This window comes from Phocoena phocoena, chromosome 1 (genome assembly GCF_963924675.1).
Source record: "Phocoena phocoena chromosome 1, mPhoPho1.1, whole genome shotgun sequence".
In the NCBI taxonomy this organism is placed as follows: domain Eukaryota; kingdom Metazoa; phylum Chordata; class Mammalia; order Artiodactyla; family Phocoenidae; genus Phocoena; species Phocoena phocoena.
In genome coordinates this window covers 73873071-73890642 of record NC_089219.1, presented here as the reverse complement: position 1 = coordinate 73890642, position 17572 = coordinate 73873071, and the positions used below count along the sequence as shown (strand labels likewise).

At 35.9% G+C, this 17572-nt stretch overlaps 1 protein-coding gene across 1 annotated transcript in view; it reads left to right on the top strand.

Moving 5' to 3' along the window:
• The window catches only part of TTLL7 (tubulin tyrosine ligase like 7), a 93224-nt gene that overhangs the window by 63984 nt on the left and 11668 nt on the right, over nt 1–17572 (top strand). The window contains exons 17-18 of the mRNA XM_065881409.1: nt 363–443; nt 16335–16495. Coding sequence (XP_065737481.1) covers nt 363–443; nt 16335–16495 — 242 coding nt within the window. The remainder of the gene's footprint in view (nt 1–362; nt 444–16334; nt 16496–17572) is intronic.

The window sequence follows — 17572 nt, the reverse complement described above, 5'->3', positions numbered from 1 at the left end:
GGGGCATAATGGAATCCTAATTAAATATAGGCTATCTTCTAATGTGTTATTCAATATTTTGTTACTGTGAATGATGTTGTAAATACAGTTCTTGGAATTAAAATGAAAAATCTATGTTTTGGGCTTCTTCCCAAACCTTATATTCCTGAAGACATTTGACTTTCAGCCATTAGAGATTGTGTGCTTTTTTTACAGCAAAAAGAGGAAAGCTTTAAATTCAGATGGCTTCTTTATCTTACATTAAAAGTCTTTTCACATGTCTTTTTATGAAAGTAGACATTCTTTATTGCAAATAGTATTATAGTGCTTTCATTTCACAAATTAATTAGATTAAATTTCTTAATGTTTCTCCTCCAAAACAGATGATTGGTAACTGGAAGTATCATAAAACAAAAGTGGCTTCATATTGGCTCATAAAATTGGACTCTGTAAAACAACGAAAAGTGAGTAATGAATACCCAAAAACAGATTTGCTCTTTTGGATTATGTATTAAGCTAGGATCATTAAGCCACATTCATAATCAAACTATATAAATGCTCATCTGCTTACTCATTTCCTCAACAAATATTTATTGTGTATCTACTATGTTTCAGGCACTGTTCTAGCTTCTGAGGATAAACAAGTAGATTAAAAAAAGATTCCATGGTCTCATAGAGCTTATATTCTAGTTAAGGTGTTTGACAATAAACCAATATATACTAGAATGTAAGGTAGTATTAAGTACTATGAAGAAAAATAAATCAGGATTAAAAAATTGAGAGAAGGTGACCTAAATGAAATGAGAAAAATACTATGCAGACATCTGTAGGTACAATGCATCAGGCAGAGGGAAGAGCAGATACAGAGGCCCTGGGGTAGAAGTCAGCTTGATGTATCCATGTGACAGGAGACACCATTTATTTCCTTATGTACAGGATAGTTGGTTTGTGCTGGTTAAGAGTGAGTGATGTGGAGGCGACAGTTGGATAGACAATCAGGGGTCAGATCACAACTTTACAGGCCATGGACAGTCTTTGGGTTTTATTCCAAGTAGTGAAAAACCACTGGAAAATTTTGAGCAGAGGAGTAACATAGTCTGGTTTATAATTTAGAAGGTTCATGAGAGCTACTTGTGAAGAATAGAACTAGGGGAGGGGGAATGTGGCAGAACAGAAGTAGAGACCAGGTAGGTTTTTCGAGTAACTGAGGCAAGAGCTAATGGTTACTTAGCTAGGGTGGTAACTGAATTGGGTGGATGCTGGAGAACCTGCAGGGCTTTGTTGTTCCTGTTTTGTTTTACTTTGATTTGGTTTTGGACCTGCTAAGGTTGATATATTGGTTAGATATCCAACTGAAGATATTGAGTGTGTAGGTGTATATATGAGTTTTTTAGTTCAGAGCTAAGGTTGCATATGGAGATACAAAATTTAAGGGTCACTAGGATATTTAAGCCTTGGGACTAGATGAGATTACCTAGAGAGTAAGTGTGGTTAGAAAAGAGAAGAGTTTTGAGGACTGAGCCCTGGGCCACTTCTATGTATAGAAATCAGAGAGATGGGGTGGAGGGATTAATCTAAGGGGACTAAGAAGGAGCAGCCAGTAAAGTATGAAAAACCATGGGAACTTGGGGTCCTTGAGGCCAAGTAAAGCAATTATTTCAGGGATGGAGTGATCAACTGAGTCAGATGTTGCTGATAGGAGTTATAAGACGAACAGCAAGACCTGACTGTTGTTTTTGACAACATGGAGGTTAATGGTTACCTGATCATAACAAATTCAGGGGAATGGTGGGGAGTAAAACTTGAATGGAGTAGGTTCAAGAAATGGGAAAAAGCACAGCTAGCCCAAGCACTTTTTCAAGGAATTTTGCTATAGAGGGGAAAGTTAAGTGTGGTGGTAGCTGAATAGCAGGTATGTGGGTTGAGGACAAGGTTTTTTTTTTTTTTTAAGACGAAGCTATTTACACTTGTTAGTTGCTGATGAGAATGATCTAGAAGAGAGGAATGGTACAGGAAAGAGAGGTGATAGAAAATTCTCGAAGTAAGTAAGCTGGGCAGGTTTGTCCTACCAGGAGCACTTATTCTAATAGGAGGGAAGGTAGAGTCTGTGGCATTGTGGTGGGAAGATGTGAAGGTTTTCCTCCAATGTGGAGGGGCTTTGGAGATTTTCAGAGGCAGTACAACATCTCAGAGAGTAGGAGAGGGGAGTGGCCAGCAGCCCGAGGGGCCCATAGATGCATTGCAACATTATCTGGGGGGAGATGTACTATTTTAGTAGCTTTAGTGAAGCTGTTGTATTCCTAAATAGTGCAAACTATTACTTCCCCTTTCTAGGATTTATTGCTAGTAAGCTGGAAGCTGACAGTGATCAAATAATGACTTTGAAGTTATGTACTTTCCTCTGAGTAAACTGAACTCATCATTAAGCATTAACTCATTCAACAAAGGACAGCTTAGTGTCCTGTCATGTGCCAAACACTGTGCTACTGTTGAGGAGGGTGTAACAAAGCTGGTAACAGAAGTAGATTGAAAACATACTGTAAGCCCAGAACTCCTGTTTGTCAAGTCACTAACTGTGGCCTTATTCATTAAAATAAGGACCTCTTAGTGGAATTGGAACCCTGAATCTTTTCAAGTCCTTGTACTTTTTGTAACCTAGAAGATAGAAGAGTTTAGCTAAATTGGTAATTAAAACAAAATAGATAACCCAGAAACAGATTAAAATACTTATAAGATATTAATACTTGATAAATGTGACATTTCAAATCAGTGGAGTAAAGATAATTTTTTCCCCTAAATGATACTGAAACAATTGACTACCTTTTTGTAAGAAAATTAAGTTGGAGCATTACCTCTCACCATATGCAGAAATTAATTCTAGATAGATGATAGTTTTATATGTAAAAAAATATTAAAAGTTTAAAAGAAAATACAGAAAGCTATGTTTATAATCTTAGAATGAAGAAACAACTTCATAAGGAAGACTTAGGTTTTAGAACCCAGAAATCATAAAGGAGAAGAACGACATATTTGGTGACATAAAAACTTAATGGATGGCAAAAGGTGTCTTAAACCAGGTTAAAAGGCAGAAGTGGTGAGGAGAACTGGATGGCAGGGGAAAGGGGTGGATGTTGAAGAGGACAGATGTTTGCAGCACATAAAACACAAAGTAGCACAAGGAAACCAATACTTCCTACCGATCAATCAGCAGAAGACATACTATCTTGTAAAGTTAATAAATAAAATGGAAAAGCATATAAAAAAGCCATGAAAAGACAATTTATGGATCTTCAAAGAGCCAATTAACATGTAACTAGATCTTGTCCTCACTAATGCTGAAGGAAAAGCAAGTAAAAAACATGTCGGCAAAAATTAATAAGACATAATATCCAGTGATGGAAATAGTTTGGATAAAAGGGGCTTTATTATACTATTAGAGAGAGAACACATTGGTACAGCTCTTTAGAAAGGTAGTTTGCTGTATCTGTTAGAGTTACAAATGTTCACAACTTTATGACTTAGCAAAACCACTTCCAGCATTCTGTCCTACAGAATAATAATCTGTATAAAATGTATGTGTAAAAGATTTATGCACATGAACATTCACTGCAGTGGCATTTGTACAAGCAAAACACTTGAAGCAGACTAAATATCTATCAGTAGATTTATGATTAAATAAATTATAGTACATCCATACTACTCAGTTGTGTTAAACTGAGTGCTATTCTGGAATCATAGATCTTAACTTGAGATACAGCACAAGATTATGACTTGTGACATATGCAACACATGTACATTGGTAAAATTAGCCAGATTTTACTAATCATGATAAGCAGCCACCAAGTGCATGGTTTCTGGGAGGCCATGAGTCCATCAGCCGTCAGGCATCTCTTTTCACATATGGGAAGCATTCTGGTTCAGAGTGATGAGTGCCAATTAAGTGTGGTTCACGTTGGCCCTGAGGGAGCCTTCCAGATTTGGGTGGCTTTCATCTTTATTCTTCATTAGTTACCCATGCAGTCTTTGTGACCAATCCATTCTTTAGCCAGGTGAAATAAAAATACCAGGTTTATTTACTGTGAGTGTTGTCCCATAGAACTTTCTGCAATGACGGATATGTTCTGTATCTGTGATGTCCAATGCGGTGGTCACTAGCTACATGTGGCCACTGAGTGAGATCTTGAAATGTGGCTATTGTGACTAAGGAACTGAACTTTTAATTTTAATTAACTTAAATGTAAATAGCCAAATGTGTCTAGTGACTACTGCATTTAAGAGCGTGGATCTAGACAGACCACGTGTAGCTTTCTAAGTTCTTACATGAGAACCTTCTCAGTTATTTTCCTGCTGAGAAATTCTATCAGAGGGTTTGCAAGAATGTCCATTAAGGTCACCATTGCCTTGGGCATCTCAAAGAGAGAGTGCCTTTTTCCTTTTCATATGCCATCTTTTACCAAGATAGTAAATTAAACAAACAAGTTATACAGTAATATGTGTTGTCCTACTTTAAATCACCACTCTGATTTTTACTGTTTTAAAAATATATATCTAGTGTTACAAAAATTTCAAAAATTAAGATATTTTATTTCTGGAGGATAGACTTACTGAGCCAGAGGAAGGAAAGTGGTAATATTTGGTGTCATGTTTCCTTTTGTTTTTGTATATTTCTGTTTTTTTTCAAGTGAACATAATCTTTTTAGAAATGAAAGAATGACAGGGAGACACAGACATTTCTGTGAGGCCTGTCTGTATTCCCCCATAACCAGATATTATCTTTCCCTATTCTAAATCCTCACAGTACTTCATACTCAGTTGTACTTATGATCTGACTTGAGAGGTTTCTGTATTATTTTTTCCACCTTTCTAAAAGCCAGGGGCGAGGAGGGGAGGTGTGTCTTACTTTGTAGTCAGCTGTAGGCTTTCTATAAACATTTGTTCAGTTGATTCAAATCTAGACTCTTTTGTGGATTCTGTCAATAGCAAGTTAGCTTCTTCTTTCTTTACCCTTGTTTCTTTCCTAGTGCTATGTATTTATCTGAACATCAACAAATTAAGATAATGCTGTTATGTTTTTTTAACATGTGATATGAGAAGGTCTGATAAAACATTGTATGGGGTGATCAAATGATGTGCATGAATAGTAATAATGTTTATCAATTAGAAGAAACAATCTATTTCATGTTTTAGGGTTGTTATGCTCGACTGTGTTTATAAATTTCGAGTAAAAGTAAATACTTGCTTATAAATTTACTAGCAAGTACTTGTGTCAGTATAGTGACTTCTGCTATACTGATTTACTCTAAGAATATTTGGAGTAAGTTATCTTTGTGTAATCCTTCCCTCCAGTTCTCAGATGTGCATCTGCATCTCTGTGTTCATCATACCCTGTTATGTTAAGGGAATGAGAGCACTGATGAGAGAGGGCATGTTTTTTATTCCAACTTAAACACCTTTTTCTTTTTCTTTGAACTCCTTTGTTGCATCTTCCATTTTGGCATTAATGAAAGCTACTATATTTCCTTTGTGCTTGTTATCAGTGATAAGATGTCCCATCTCCAACACAAAGCTACCCAAGCAGTTACAGTCATTCTTCTACAAGGTAATTTAATAGACAGTTCTATTTGGGGCAGAAGAATTCATAGCTTGAATTTAAAAAAAAATATTGGAGTATAGTTGATTTACAATGTTGTGTTAGTTTCTGCTGTACAGCAAAGTGAATCAGTTATACATATATGCACTCTATTAGATTCTTTTCCCATATAGGTCATTACAGAGTATTGAGTAGAGTTCCCTGGGCTATATAGTACGTCCTGATTAGTTATCTTTTTTATATATAGTAGTGTGTATATGTCAATCCCAATCTCCCAATTTATCCCTCCTCTTCCCTCACACCCTGGTAACCATAAGTTTGTTTTCTGCATCTGTGCCTCTATTTCTGTTTTTAGATAAGTTCGTTTATACCTTTTTTTTTTTGATTCCATATATAAGCGATATCATATGATATTGGGTTGGCCAAAAAGTCCGTTTGTGTTTTTTTCCATTACACTGTACGGAAAAACCCGAACGAACTTTTTGGCCAACCCAATATTTGTCTTTCTCTGTCTGACTTACTTCACTCAGTATGGCAATCTCTAGGTCCATCCATGTTGCTGCAAATGGCATTATTTCATAGCTTGAATTTTGACTCTCAGAGAAGAGTAAGGGCAGATATTAACAAGAATAAGTTTATCTTGCAAAGTTGCCCAGGTTCATGGAGGGTCTGGAAAGGTGGCTGAGGGATGCTAGGTGTAGGTTATGATGAGAAGAGGAAGCCCAGTATTTACACAGTATGCAACTTATCTGTAGCAACTTTTCTTCCAGTTGTTATGATTACTCTGTTTCCTGTTCTTTCATCAACCATTTTGTTCTTTAAAAGGCTTTTCTTCCCCCCAAACAGACTCTAATTTCCTGGATATATAGCGATGGATGAGACTTCCTTATATATTTATAATAATGTATATATTATACATTATTCCCTACCTTGTTTATTTCAGATGAAATCAGAGGTAAAGTGGGATCAGAGAATGACTGACTGACTGGAATATTTTTTTTTCTTGACAACAAGAGAGCCAATATAATAATTAGCTTCAATAAATTGAAGCTATTTATTCAATAAATTCAATAAATTTATTCAATAAATTATTCAATAAATTCAATAATTATTCAATAAATAATTAGTTTCAATAAATTGAAACATTTTTTTAAAGCTTTTATATGTTGATATTAAACTAAAGGGGCAATAATAGGTAGTGGAAAGAGGAACTGGACTTGTAGTCATATGGACTTGGGTTCAGTACTGCCCCTGCCCTTTTTGCGGGGGCAGGTAACTTCTCACAACTTCTCTGAGGTTTGTAGCATTAAGTATTGGAGAGTTCTTGTGAGGAAGTAAGCCGTCATGTGTCATGTGGCAAAGGTGCTCTAGGCTTAGAAGGTATAAAATGCAGGTGATTTTTTTTTTCCTTCTAAGGATCTTCATGCCAGGCTGTTTCTCTGATGTATTTTATTACTAATAACTCTTCATGTGTAGAATTATTTTATGTAGAATATGTATAAATGAAGTATAAAAATTTGTCTGTAGGGTTGTAACATGTTGGCTCTTCATTTGACTATCTGTTTGAAACCTGTGCTATTGCTTTATAAAGCTAGAAACTGCATCCAAGACAAAAAAGAAACCTAGAAATGTGGGTCAGCTTTAGAATGTAGCATTAGGTATTATTAAAAGTTACCCATTTAGAAGGCTAAGAATTTAACTAATTTAACATCTAGATGTGGATTAATCAGATCTATCCTTTGGACTATGATGGTAGTCAATAATCATTGGATGGCTTTGTCAGTTCAGTTCCCTGGGAAGCAGACATAAGACAGAATTAGAAGTGAAAGACATTTATGAGAGAAGACACCCAAGAAGGATAAAGGGGAGAGAAAGTTTGAGCAGGTAGAAGAGCCTTCCACCTGCAATATTGGTCTAACACCAGTGAATGGAAGGCAGGAGGATTGGGGATGAAGATCTTCAGACTTTAGTGAAGTTCTGAGAAAGGCCTGTCAGGCTGATGGGGAGCCCAGAACACAGATTGCCTGTTAGAAGGATCACACTGGGCAGAAATATTCCTCCTCTGGTATCCCAACCGTGCTCAATCCTTAGTTGGGAGCAGCCTGGGGAGAGTATAAGCTTGGCTTGACTGTTGTAACGGATCCTGAATGGGGATGCTGTCAGCTAACTGCACTCTTAGAAGCTGGTTGATTCAAATGGCATGTCTCCATGACTACCACAAAGGTTGTGTGTGATACAATTTAATTTGACAAACATTTATTGGTTGCCAATTTTGTACAAGAGCTACACTAGGCACTATTGGGGATTTTGAGAGTTGTTTATTCATTCATTTATTTATTTGCTCATTAAAACATGCACTCAACAATATTGATTGAGAGACGACCATGTCCCAAGCAGAATTCTAGATGTGGAATGCACAAGACTCTCATTTAAATCTCTTAATTCCATTTAGAAACCATTGTTGAAATATGTATCTCAATTTTTCTGCTCTAGTATTGGAAGCTTTTGCTAGTTTCTCATTTGAATATTGCAAAACTCTTAAGATTAGAATGCCACACACACAAACTCTTCCACATGTCTTATTTCAAATTTTTCTTAATGGGAGTAAAATTTAAAGGTCAATGATGTAGGACTAAACTACTGAAAGGAATCCTCACCAGGTGAAAATGGAATCAGCTGATCTTACTTAATGTCATGTTGTGGTAACTCCACACTAGCATAATTCAGCTTTCTGCTAAGAATGCAGTTGCTTTATATAGTTTGTAAGGAATATACTTGAAGTATGAAAATATCACAGCAATGGTGGGCTGTGAAGAATGCCAAATTTTCTGAAAAGCTTATTCTCTGATATCTAGGCATAAGCTAAGATTGGAGAAGGAAGAGAAATAAGTAGTGATAATAAGGTTGTACAATATTTGCATTTATTTTGGGGTTCTAAGAAACCCTTGTTTATCAAGTATTTCTTCTCTAAATAGTAATTTTTAAAATACCTACTGTAGCTGCTTCTGCATGAATTTTGCTGTTATTATTTTCCATCTCTTTTTCATTTGGGCTGACATAGATGCTGTACAGGGCTGTTCATTTTCCATCAGCAAAGATGCCTTTACTCTATGTCATGGCTGCTGCATGCATCATTAGTACAGCATGTAGTGATTTTAATGTTATTTCTAAACCTCCCTCACCTCATGCCATTATTTTAATTTAGGACCAACTGTTCAACCATATGGAGCAGTTTGTCATTCAGCATCTGTATGTTCTTGCAAAATATGAATTTGTCTGTGGGCTTTATGCCTTCAAATATGCTATATTTCATATGGAAAAGATAAATCTTTTCATTTTATTAATGCTTTCATTGACTGAGTATCCCATTTATTTTTTCCCTTGGAGAGCTTGATGTTGGATCGGGATGCTTTTAAAAGTCACAATGTCAGGAAATGGATCCATTACCTAACATATTCTATAAGTTAGCCTCACATGAGTCCACAGGTAAACACAAAGGGCACCTTGCTGACTATTTGTTTTTGTGTTTCACAAGTTATTCATCTCCCATCCATTTACTTCTAACTGAAAAACACCCAGAAATCCAAATAGCATTGCAGATAGAACTGACACTAATTTTCCTCATCCCAGTCTGATTTCTTGCCTGTTTTCTGCCTTCCTAAAATTACTCAGCCAGTGTTTTGCTAGAGGTACAGGCATTGTCTCCCCATCTGTGTGGCCTTTTAAGCAAACTGGTTCCTGATGGACTGCATGGCCTTATTGGAGGGGGTGCCTGGGCAACCTTGTTTGTACACAGTGACTCCACCCATTTTCCCAAGTATTACTTGACTAGAGATGAATCTGAATCTAAGAAGAGACAATCTCTTCTAGGATTTTGCTGTTGGCACCAGGACAGATCAAATTAATTATGAGGCATTGTCAGGTAGTGGTTAAGATCATGGGTCTGGCTACATAGCTATCCATTACCTAACTGTGCAATCCTGGGTAAGTTACTTATCTGCTCTATGCCTGGGTTTTCTCATCCATAAGATGAGATCCAAAATGTTTTCAGAACCAAACATTTTTCATAACCATTAGGCAGCAAAACCTAACCTGCCGGAACTCCTTTGGAGACAATGACCCTACAGGAAGTTATTTGTTATTTTTGTCTGTCTCTTGGTTTGAATATTCACATGTTTTCCTGTGGAAATAGTAATGTGTATGATTATGAAATCTAGCCTCAAGATTTTTGGAAAGGGGTTGTAGACCAGTGTTATCTATCTCAATGTTTTTATTTTGAGGATTAAATGAATTGCTATATGTAAAAGTGATTAGAACAGTGTTTGGTCCATTGTAAGCCTTCAATAAGTGTTAGCTCTGATTTTTACCTTGTTTGCATAGGTTTCACTTTCTTGCAAGAAGCATTTTCACTAAGACAAACACCTACTAAGTGCTAGACCTCTTTTGAGCCTTGGGGACATGGCAGGGTATACTGGTATAATTCCTCTTTTTATGTAGCTAACAGTCTCCATTAACTAAACAGGAAATTAAAATAAAGTGAGATAATTATTAATAGGGGAAGAGTTGGGCATTCAGGGATCATACAGTAGTTTAGTGGCAGGTAAAGGTCTCCCTGGAGAAGTGATGTTTGAGGTAAAACATAGAAGTTCACCAGGTGAACAGTTGGGGCAAGACTGTTCCAGGCAGAGGAGAGAGGCTATGTGAAGACTCAGAGGAGAGATGAAGGGTTTGGGCTCTTGCTTCCTTGGTTTATATGCCCTCGTATCCTCCAAATTACAGGTCTAACGCACTCCTTTCTCCAGGACCAGAGCTTGAAATTGAAAGATGAAGGGAAGCAAAGGAGAATGTATCTTCCCAGAAGGTGCTCTGGCAAAGAACGAGCAAGTTTCTGGGTTGCCCAGGCCATGCTGGTCTCACAATCTGGGAGATCACTCCTCAGGCAGAGTTGTTTGCTGGGTTGCAAGAGGTCTGAAGATTTATCCGTCTCCATGTTGGAGGAAACATGAGGAGTGGCACAGCTGCATTCCCTATCCCTAACTCCTGGGCCGTTTTCCGAAGTTGCTGCTTTTAGCCATGTGTAGGCTAGTATATTAGACCATCATGCTTTAAAATTCCGTCGAAATTAAGAACAAAGCATATACAGAGTAGTGGCCAAGAGAGCCTCCTCTAAGTGATGTACGGAGAGCAGTGCTTGGCGTGGAGCAGGCAGCCAGTTCATGTGAGCTGCCCTCCTCTTTGGTTCTGTCGCATCCTATGGTTTTCACTGTGCGCATATTCAGAAGGAAATAACGAATAACTCGTCATCTCAAATGCTGTGTCACTTTAAAGCTGAATGATTATTTAATAATAGAATATGAAATGAAGGTAATGTTAAAATTTCCAGTATTGTTAACATTTTAATTGCATTTATTATGTAGAACTCATATTTATTCTTGAAACCAATTTATGGGTTATCTTTGCTGTTTTTTAAATTCTTCCTGCGTTATGACTTTTGGCCTGTCTGTTATTACTCACTAATACATAGAAAGGAGGAAGGGAAGTTGAGAAGAGAATTGATTAAAATTTGCCATTTACTGCTAGTGTTGATTCTCGTATCACATCAATTATGAGTCCTCTTTTCTACATTAAAAATATAAAAGGTTAAACTATTAGCTTAACTGAAAATCGTAAAAAGATAAAAGGTATGAATTAATGTCTGATGTCCAAATTATATCAGTATTATTGTGAACAACTCATATCAAAAATTTTTAAATCCCTTTTCATAATTAAGCTTTCAATATCTAATAACAAGCTTTTCCAGGACAATTTTTTTCACAAGCTACTTTATTACAGATTGCATGATCTCTCCTCATTCTCCTGCCCTTCAGCCCACACACTCCTGACGCCTGTAGGGTTTACATACTGTTCCCACTTCACAGTGAAAGAAGCTGGAGCAGGAAAGGAAGGAATCATGCTGCTTACACAATTCACTGTGAGAAGCTGTAGTTGATATTCTTCTATAAATAAAATGTTATTTTGAAATTTTTTCCCTAAATTGATTTTTTTGCTTTATTTATTTATTTATTTTTCATCTTTATTGGAGTATAATTGCTTTACAATGGTGTATTAGTTTCTGCTTTATAACAAAGTGAATCAGTTATACATATACATATGTTCCCATATCTCTTCCCTTTTGCGTCTCCCTTCCTCCCACCCTCCCTATCCCACCCTCCCTATCCCACCCTCCCTATCCCACCCCTCCAGGCGGTCACAAAGCACCAAGCTGATCTCCCTGTGCTATACGGCTACTTCCTACTAGCTAGCTATTTTACGTTTGGTAGTGTATATATGTCCATGCCACTCTCTCACTTTGTCACAGCTTACCCTTCCCCCTCCCCATATCCTCAAGTCAATTCTCTAGTAGGTCTGTGTCTTAATTCCTGTCTTACCCCTAGGTTCTTCATGACATTTTTTTTTCTTAAATTCCATATGTATGTGTTAGCATACGGTATTTGTCTTTCTCTTTCTGACTTACTTCACTCTGTATGACAGACTCCAGGTCTATCCACCTCATTACAAATAGCTCAATTTCGTTTCTTTTTATGGCTGAGTAATATTCCATTGTATATATGTGCCACATCTTCTTTATCCATTCATCCGATGATGGACACTTAGGTTGTTTCCATCTCTGGACTATTGTAAATAGAGATGCAATGAACATTTTGGTACAAGACTATTTTTGAATTATGTTTTTTTCAGGATATATGCCCATTAGTGGGATTGCTGGGTCATATGGTAGTTCTATTTGTAGATTTTTAAGGAACCTCCATACTGTTTTCCATAGTGGCTGTACCAATTCACATTCCCACCAGCAGTGCAAGAGTGTTCCCTTTTCTCCACACCCTCTCCAGCATTTATTGTTTGTAGATTTTTTTATGATGGCCATTCTGACTGGTGTGAGATGATATCTCATTGTAGTTTTGATTTGCATTTCTCTAATGATTAATGATGTTGAAACACATGAAAGTAGCTTTGATTTGCATTTCTCTAATGATTAGTGATGTTGAAACACATGAAAGAATGTGTTTATTGGCAGTCTGTATATCTTCTTTGGAGAAATGTCAATTTAGGTCTTCTGCCCATTTTTGGATTGGGTTGTTTGGTTTTTTTTGTTATTGAGCTGCATGAGCTGCTTATAAATTTTGAAGATTAATCCTTTGTCAGTTGCTTCATTTGCAAATGTTTTCTCCCATTCTGAGGGTTGTCTTTTGGTCTTGTTTATGGTTTCCTTTGCTGTGCAAAAGCTTTTAAATTTCATTAGGTCCCATTTGTTTATTTTTGTTTTTATTTCCATTTCTCTAGGAGGTGGGTCAAAAAGGATCTTGCTGTGATTTATGTCATAGAGTGTTCTGCCTATGTTTTCCTCTAACAGTTTGATAGTTTCTGGCATTACACTTAGGTCTTTAATCCATTTTGAGCTTACTTTTGTGTGTGGTGTTAGGGAGTGATCTAATCTCATACTTTTACATGTACCTGTCCAGTTTTCCCAGCACCACTTATTGAAGAGGCTGTCCTTTCTCTACTGTACATTCCTTCCTCCTTTATCAAAGATAAGGTAACCATATGTGCGTGGGTTTATCTCTTGCCTTTCTATCCTGTTCCATTGATCTATCTTTCTGTTTTTGTGCCAGTACCATACTGTCTTGATTACTGTAGCTTTGTAGTATAGTCTGAAGTCAGGGAGCCTGATTCCTCCAGCTCCGTTTTTCGTTCTCAAGATTGCTTTGACTATTCGGGGTCTTTTGTGTTTCCATACAAATTGTGAAATTTTTTGTTCTAGTTCTGTGAAAAGTGCCAGTGGTAGTTTGATAGGGATTGCATTGAATCTGTAGATTGCTTTGGGTAGTAGAGTCATTTTCACAATGTTGATTCTTCCAATCCAAGAACATGGTATATCTCTCCATCTATTTGTATCATCTTTGATATCTTTCATCAGTGTCTTATAATTTTCTGCATACAGGTCGTTTGTCTCCTTAGGTAGGTTTATTCCTAGATATTTTATTCTTTTTGTTGCAGTGGTAAATGGGAGTGTTTTCTTGATTTCACTTTCAGATTTTTCATCACTAGTGTATAGGAATGCCAGAGATTTCTGTGCATTAATTTTGTGTCCTGCTACTTTACCAAATTCATTGATTAGGTCTAGTAGTTTTCTGGTAGCATCTTTAGGATTCTCTATGTATAGTATCATGTCATTTGCAAACAGTGACAGCTTTACTTCTTCTTTTCCGATTTGTATTCCTTTTATTTCCTTTTCTTCTCTGATTGCTGTGGCTAAAACTTCCAAAACTATGTTGAATAATAAGAGTGGTGAGAGTGAGCAACCTTGTCTTGTTCCTGATCTTAGTGGAAATGGTTTCAGTTTTTCACCATTGAGGACGATGTTGGCTATGCGTTTGTCATATATGGCCTTTATTATGTTGAGGAAAGTTCCCTCTATGCCTACTTTCTGCAGGGTTTTTATCATAAATGGGTGTTGAATTTTGTCGAAAGCTTTCTCTGCATCTATTGAGATGATCATATGGTTTTTCTCCTTCGATTTGTTAATATGGTGTATCATTGATTGATTTGTGTATATTGAAGAATCCTTGCATTCCTGGAATAAACCCCACTTGATCATGGTGTATGATCCTTTTAATGTGCTGTTGGATTCTGTTTGCTAGTATTTTGTTGAGGATTTTTGCATCTATGTTCATCAGTGATATTGGCCTGTAGTTTTCTTTCTTTGTGACATCCTTTTCTGGTTTTGGTATCAAGGTGATGGTGGCCTCGTAGAATGAGTTTTTAAACAGATGTTTATTCTAAATTTGCCTTTTTCAGAGAAAACTAATATCACTTCTTTAAATATGGCTGTTTTAAAGAGAAACAAATTAAATTCTTCTTTTATATGCTCCCAATTTTCTATACGTTTGTACCTATGGAGAAAAATCGTATCTTCATTCAGTCTGTATGTTTGAAAGTCTTTCTCTTTTCATCTCTCACTCTCATCTTTACAAGGAGTCCCTTTAATTAGATAAAATAAGAAGTGAAAAATCTACTTTGGTGAACTGAAATTAGGATAACTGTATTTGTTCATATTTACTTTTTAAAAAAAGTGTTTCCTTGCAAATACCTGAATTGCAGAAGTATTAAATACATTGAATTAGTCAAAGTAGCTTTTTGGGATTTATAAATTTTTCAGAACCTCTAGGATTTTAGTTTCCCAGAATTAGATTAATCCTAGGCCTGTTTCATGATACTTCCTCATTATTGGTCCATATATGGTCTGCTTTTATTTAGTTAGTGTTTTTAAGTTATTGTACCGTTTGTGAACCCAACACCCAAATCAAGTATCTTGGCAATAATCTATTTTCTTATCAAATGACTACCTTCCATCCCCCTGGCCCTTATGTCTCAGATAGCCATTTTCTTAAATTCAGTATTCCCCAGTCCCTTGCTTGCTTTCTTTATATATTCTTATTATATCTATGTGTATTCCTCATAAGTATTTTTAAAATTTAATTGTCTTTACTTCTATTAAAAGAGTTTCATACTGTATGTAATGACTGGTATGTATTTTTTAAAAACTTAACCATTGATAATTAAGATGCTCCGGGTTGTTGTGTGCCCTTTAATTTCATTCATTTTGACTGCTGTATAAAAGTCCAAGGGAATGAGTATATGACTTTTATTCACTCTCCCATTGATCGAGAGTTAGAATATTTCAAGTTGTCTGTAATTGTGAACAGCTGTTTGAACATTCTTGTACATGGCTTTTGTTTTTAACCTGTGAGAGAGTTTCTCTTAGGAATGAACTTGCTGGGTCTTGGGGTATATGCATTTTCAACTTTGGGAGATAATGCCCAGCTATTTCAATTTGTACTCCTGCCAACAAGTCTAAGAGATGCTGTAGATCCATATTTCTCCAGCACTTGGTGTTGTCAGACTTTTAATTTTTGTCAATTAAATGGATAGAAAATGATGTCTTATATAAGTCTTAATTTTTATTCTTTATGTTTATCAGACGTATTTATTTCCTCTTTTGTGAAATTCCTGTTCATGTATTTTTGTCCTTTTTTTTCTGTTAATTTGTTGGTGTGTATTTAACAATTGGTTAGGCATTCATTATATATTCCTGATACTAATCTTTTGTTAGATGTATATGTTTTAAATGTACTTTCCCAGTTTGTGACTTGATCTTTGTTTCTTTTAAGCTATCTTTTGATGGCCAGAAGTTCTTAATTTTAATATAAGGGAAACCTATTAATCTTTTATGTTCTATACTTTTTTGCTACTTAAGTAACCTTTTTCTAAACCAGGGTCTAAAAGATATTCACTAATACTTTTCACTAAGATATTTCATGGCTTATTTTTCAAACTTAAAACCTTAATCACTCTAGAGTTGATTTTTATGAATTGAGGGAATGATTCAACTTTATCTATTTTTTCCATGAAGATTACTATTTAAAAATTCTCCATTTATCGATTTAATTTAAATTTCACTTAACTTTAATTTTTAAATTTAATCTCTTCTTACTCCAATGAGTCAGACTTGCCACCTATGTCATATACCAGAGTTTCATAAATACTGGATCTATTTCTGGACTTTTCATTCTGTGCTGTCGTTTAGTGAGTGAGTGAGTGAGTATGTGTGTGTGTGTATTCATTTTTGAATTATATATATTCATCTTTGAATTTTAAGCACACACGTATACACCTAGATTTTGAAATATTTTGGGTTTTCCACTAGGTTTTGGACATAGTAAAAACAAGTGTCCGTACAGTTCTTCCACGCATCTGGAAGGTACCTGATGTTGAGGAAGTAAATTTATATCGGATTTTCAACCGAGTTTTTAATCGCTTACTCTGGAGTCATGGACAAGGACTGTGGAACTGTTTCTGTGATTCAGGGTAAGTTTTAAGTTATCTTTTATTATTGTCATTTTTAATAATTTACTATTTAGTTATAAAGTTAGCCCAATAAAATGGCTGAATTTCTTTAATCTCTTAAAATGTGGATTTGTAACTGCATGTAAGTTTCGGTACTCAACTATAAATTATAGTATTTAAGCTGATGTAGATGAGATGATGGATATGAACACAACACCACCCAACAAAGTTGAATTCAGTGGAGAGAAAGTAGTCTTAATTAATGAAAAATCTCAGTTAGAAATCTGTATCCTTACAGCTCTTCTGCTGTTGCCTTTATGTAGCAGACTTCCAAAATCATGGCTACACTCCTGCTCCTCTGCAGACTTTCAGTCCTGTCAAAGCTGTTGTGACTCACTGTCATTTTGTCTTCAAGATATCGAAAACCAAACGTTCCATACCTCCCTGTTATTCAGAAATGGCTTCCCTTCTGGACTTCCCAAAACCCCATTGTTATTCTCCGAATCACATGGGTTTGATATCTCAGGGGCATCCACATCCTTGTTCTCCTTCATTTTCTTTACTCAGTCATGTGCTAAATCTTGTTAGTTTTTCTGTCACATCCCCACTGTGGCTACTCTAGATTGTTTTTCATTATTCTTAACAATTATTTAATTGTAGGTTGTTTTTCATTGTTCTTCACAATTATTGAGTATTTATTTGATAATTTAAATACTTTTGGAGATACAAAGCTGAATCTGACATAGATCCTGCCCTGAAGAAACTTAAAAATGATAATAGCTAACACTACACCACTTATTCTATGTGTCAGGCATTGTTCTAAGCACTGTACATGTATTAAGTAATTTAATCCACATAACATCACTTTGAAGCAGGTTTTATGATAATTTCCATTTTATAGATAAGGAAACCAAGGCACAGATAGGTGCTAAGGACCTAGTGCAACTGGGATTTGAACTTAAGCAACCTGGTCCCACATTTCATGCTCTTAACCAATAAAACTCTGCTGTCTCTAATAGACAAAATAAGATACATGCAAAAGTCATGATTATGAAGGAGATGACAGATACGTTATTGTAGGACTTCAGAGAAGAGGAG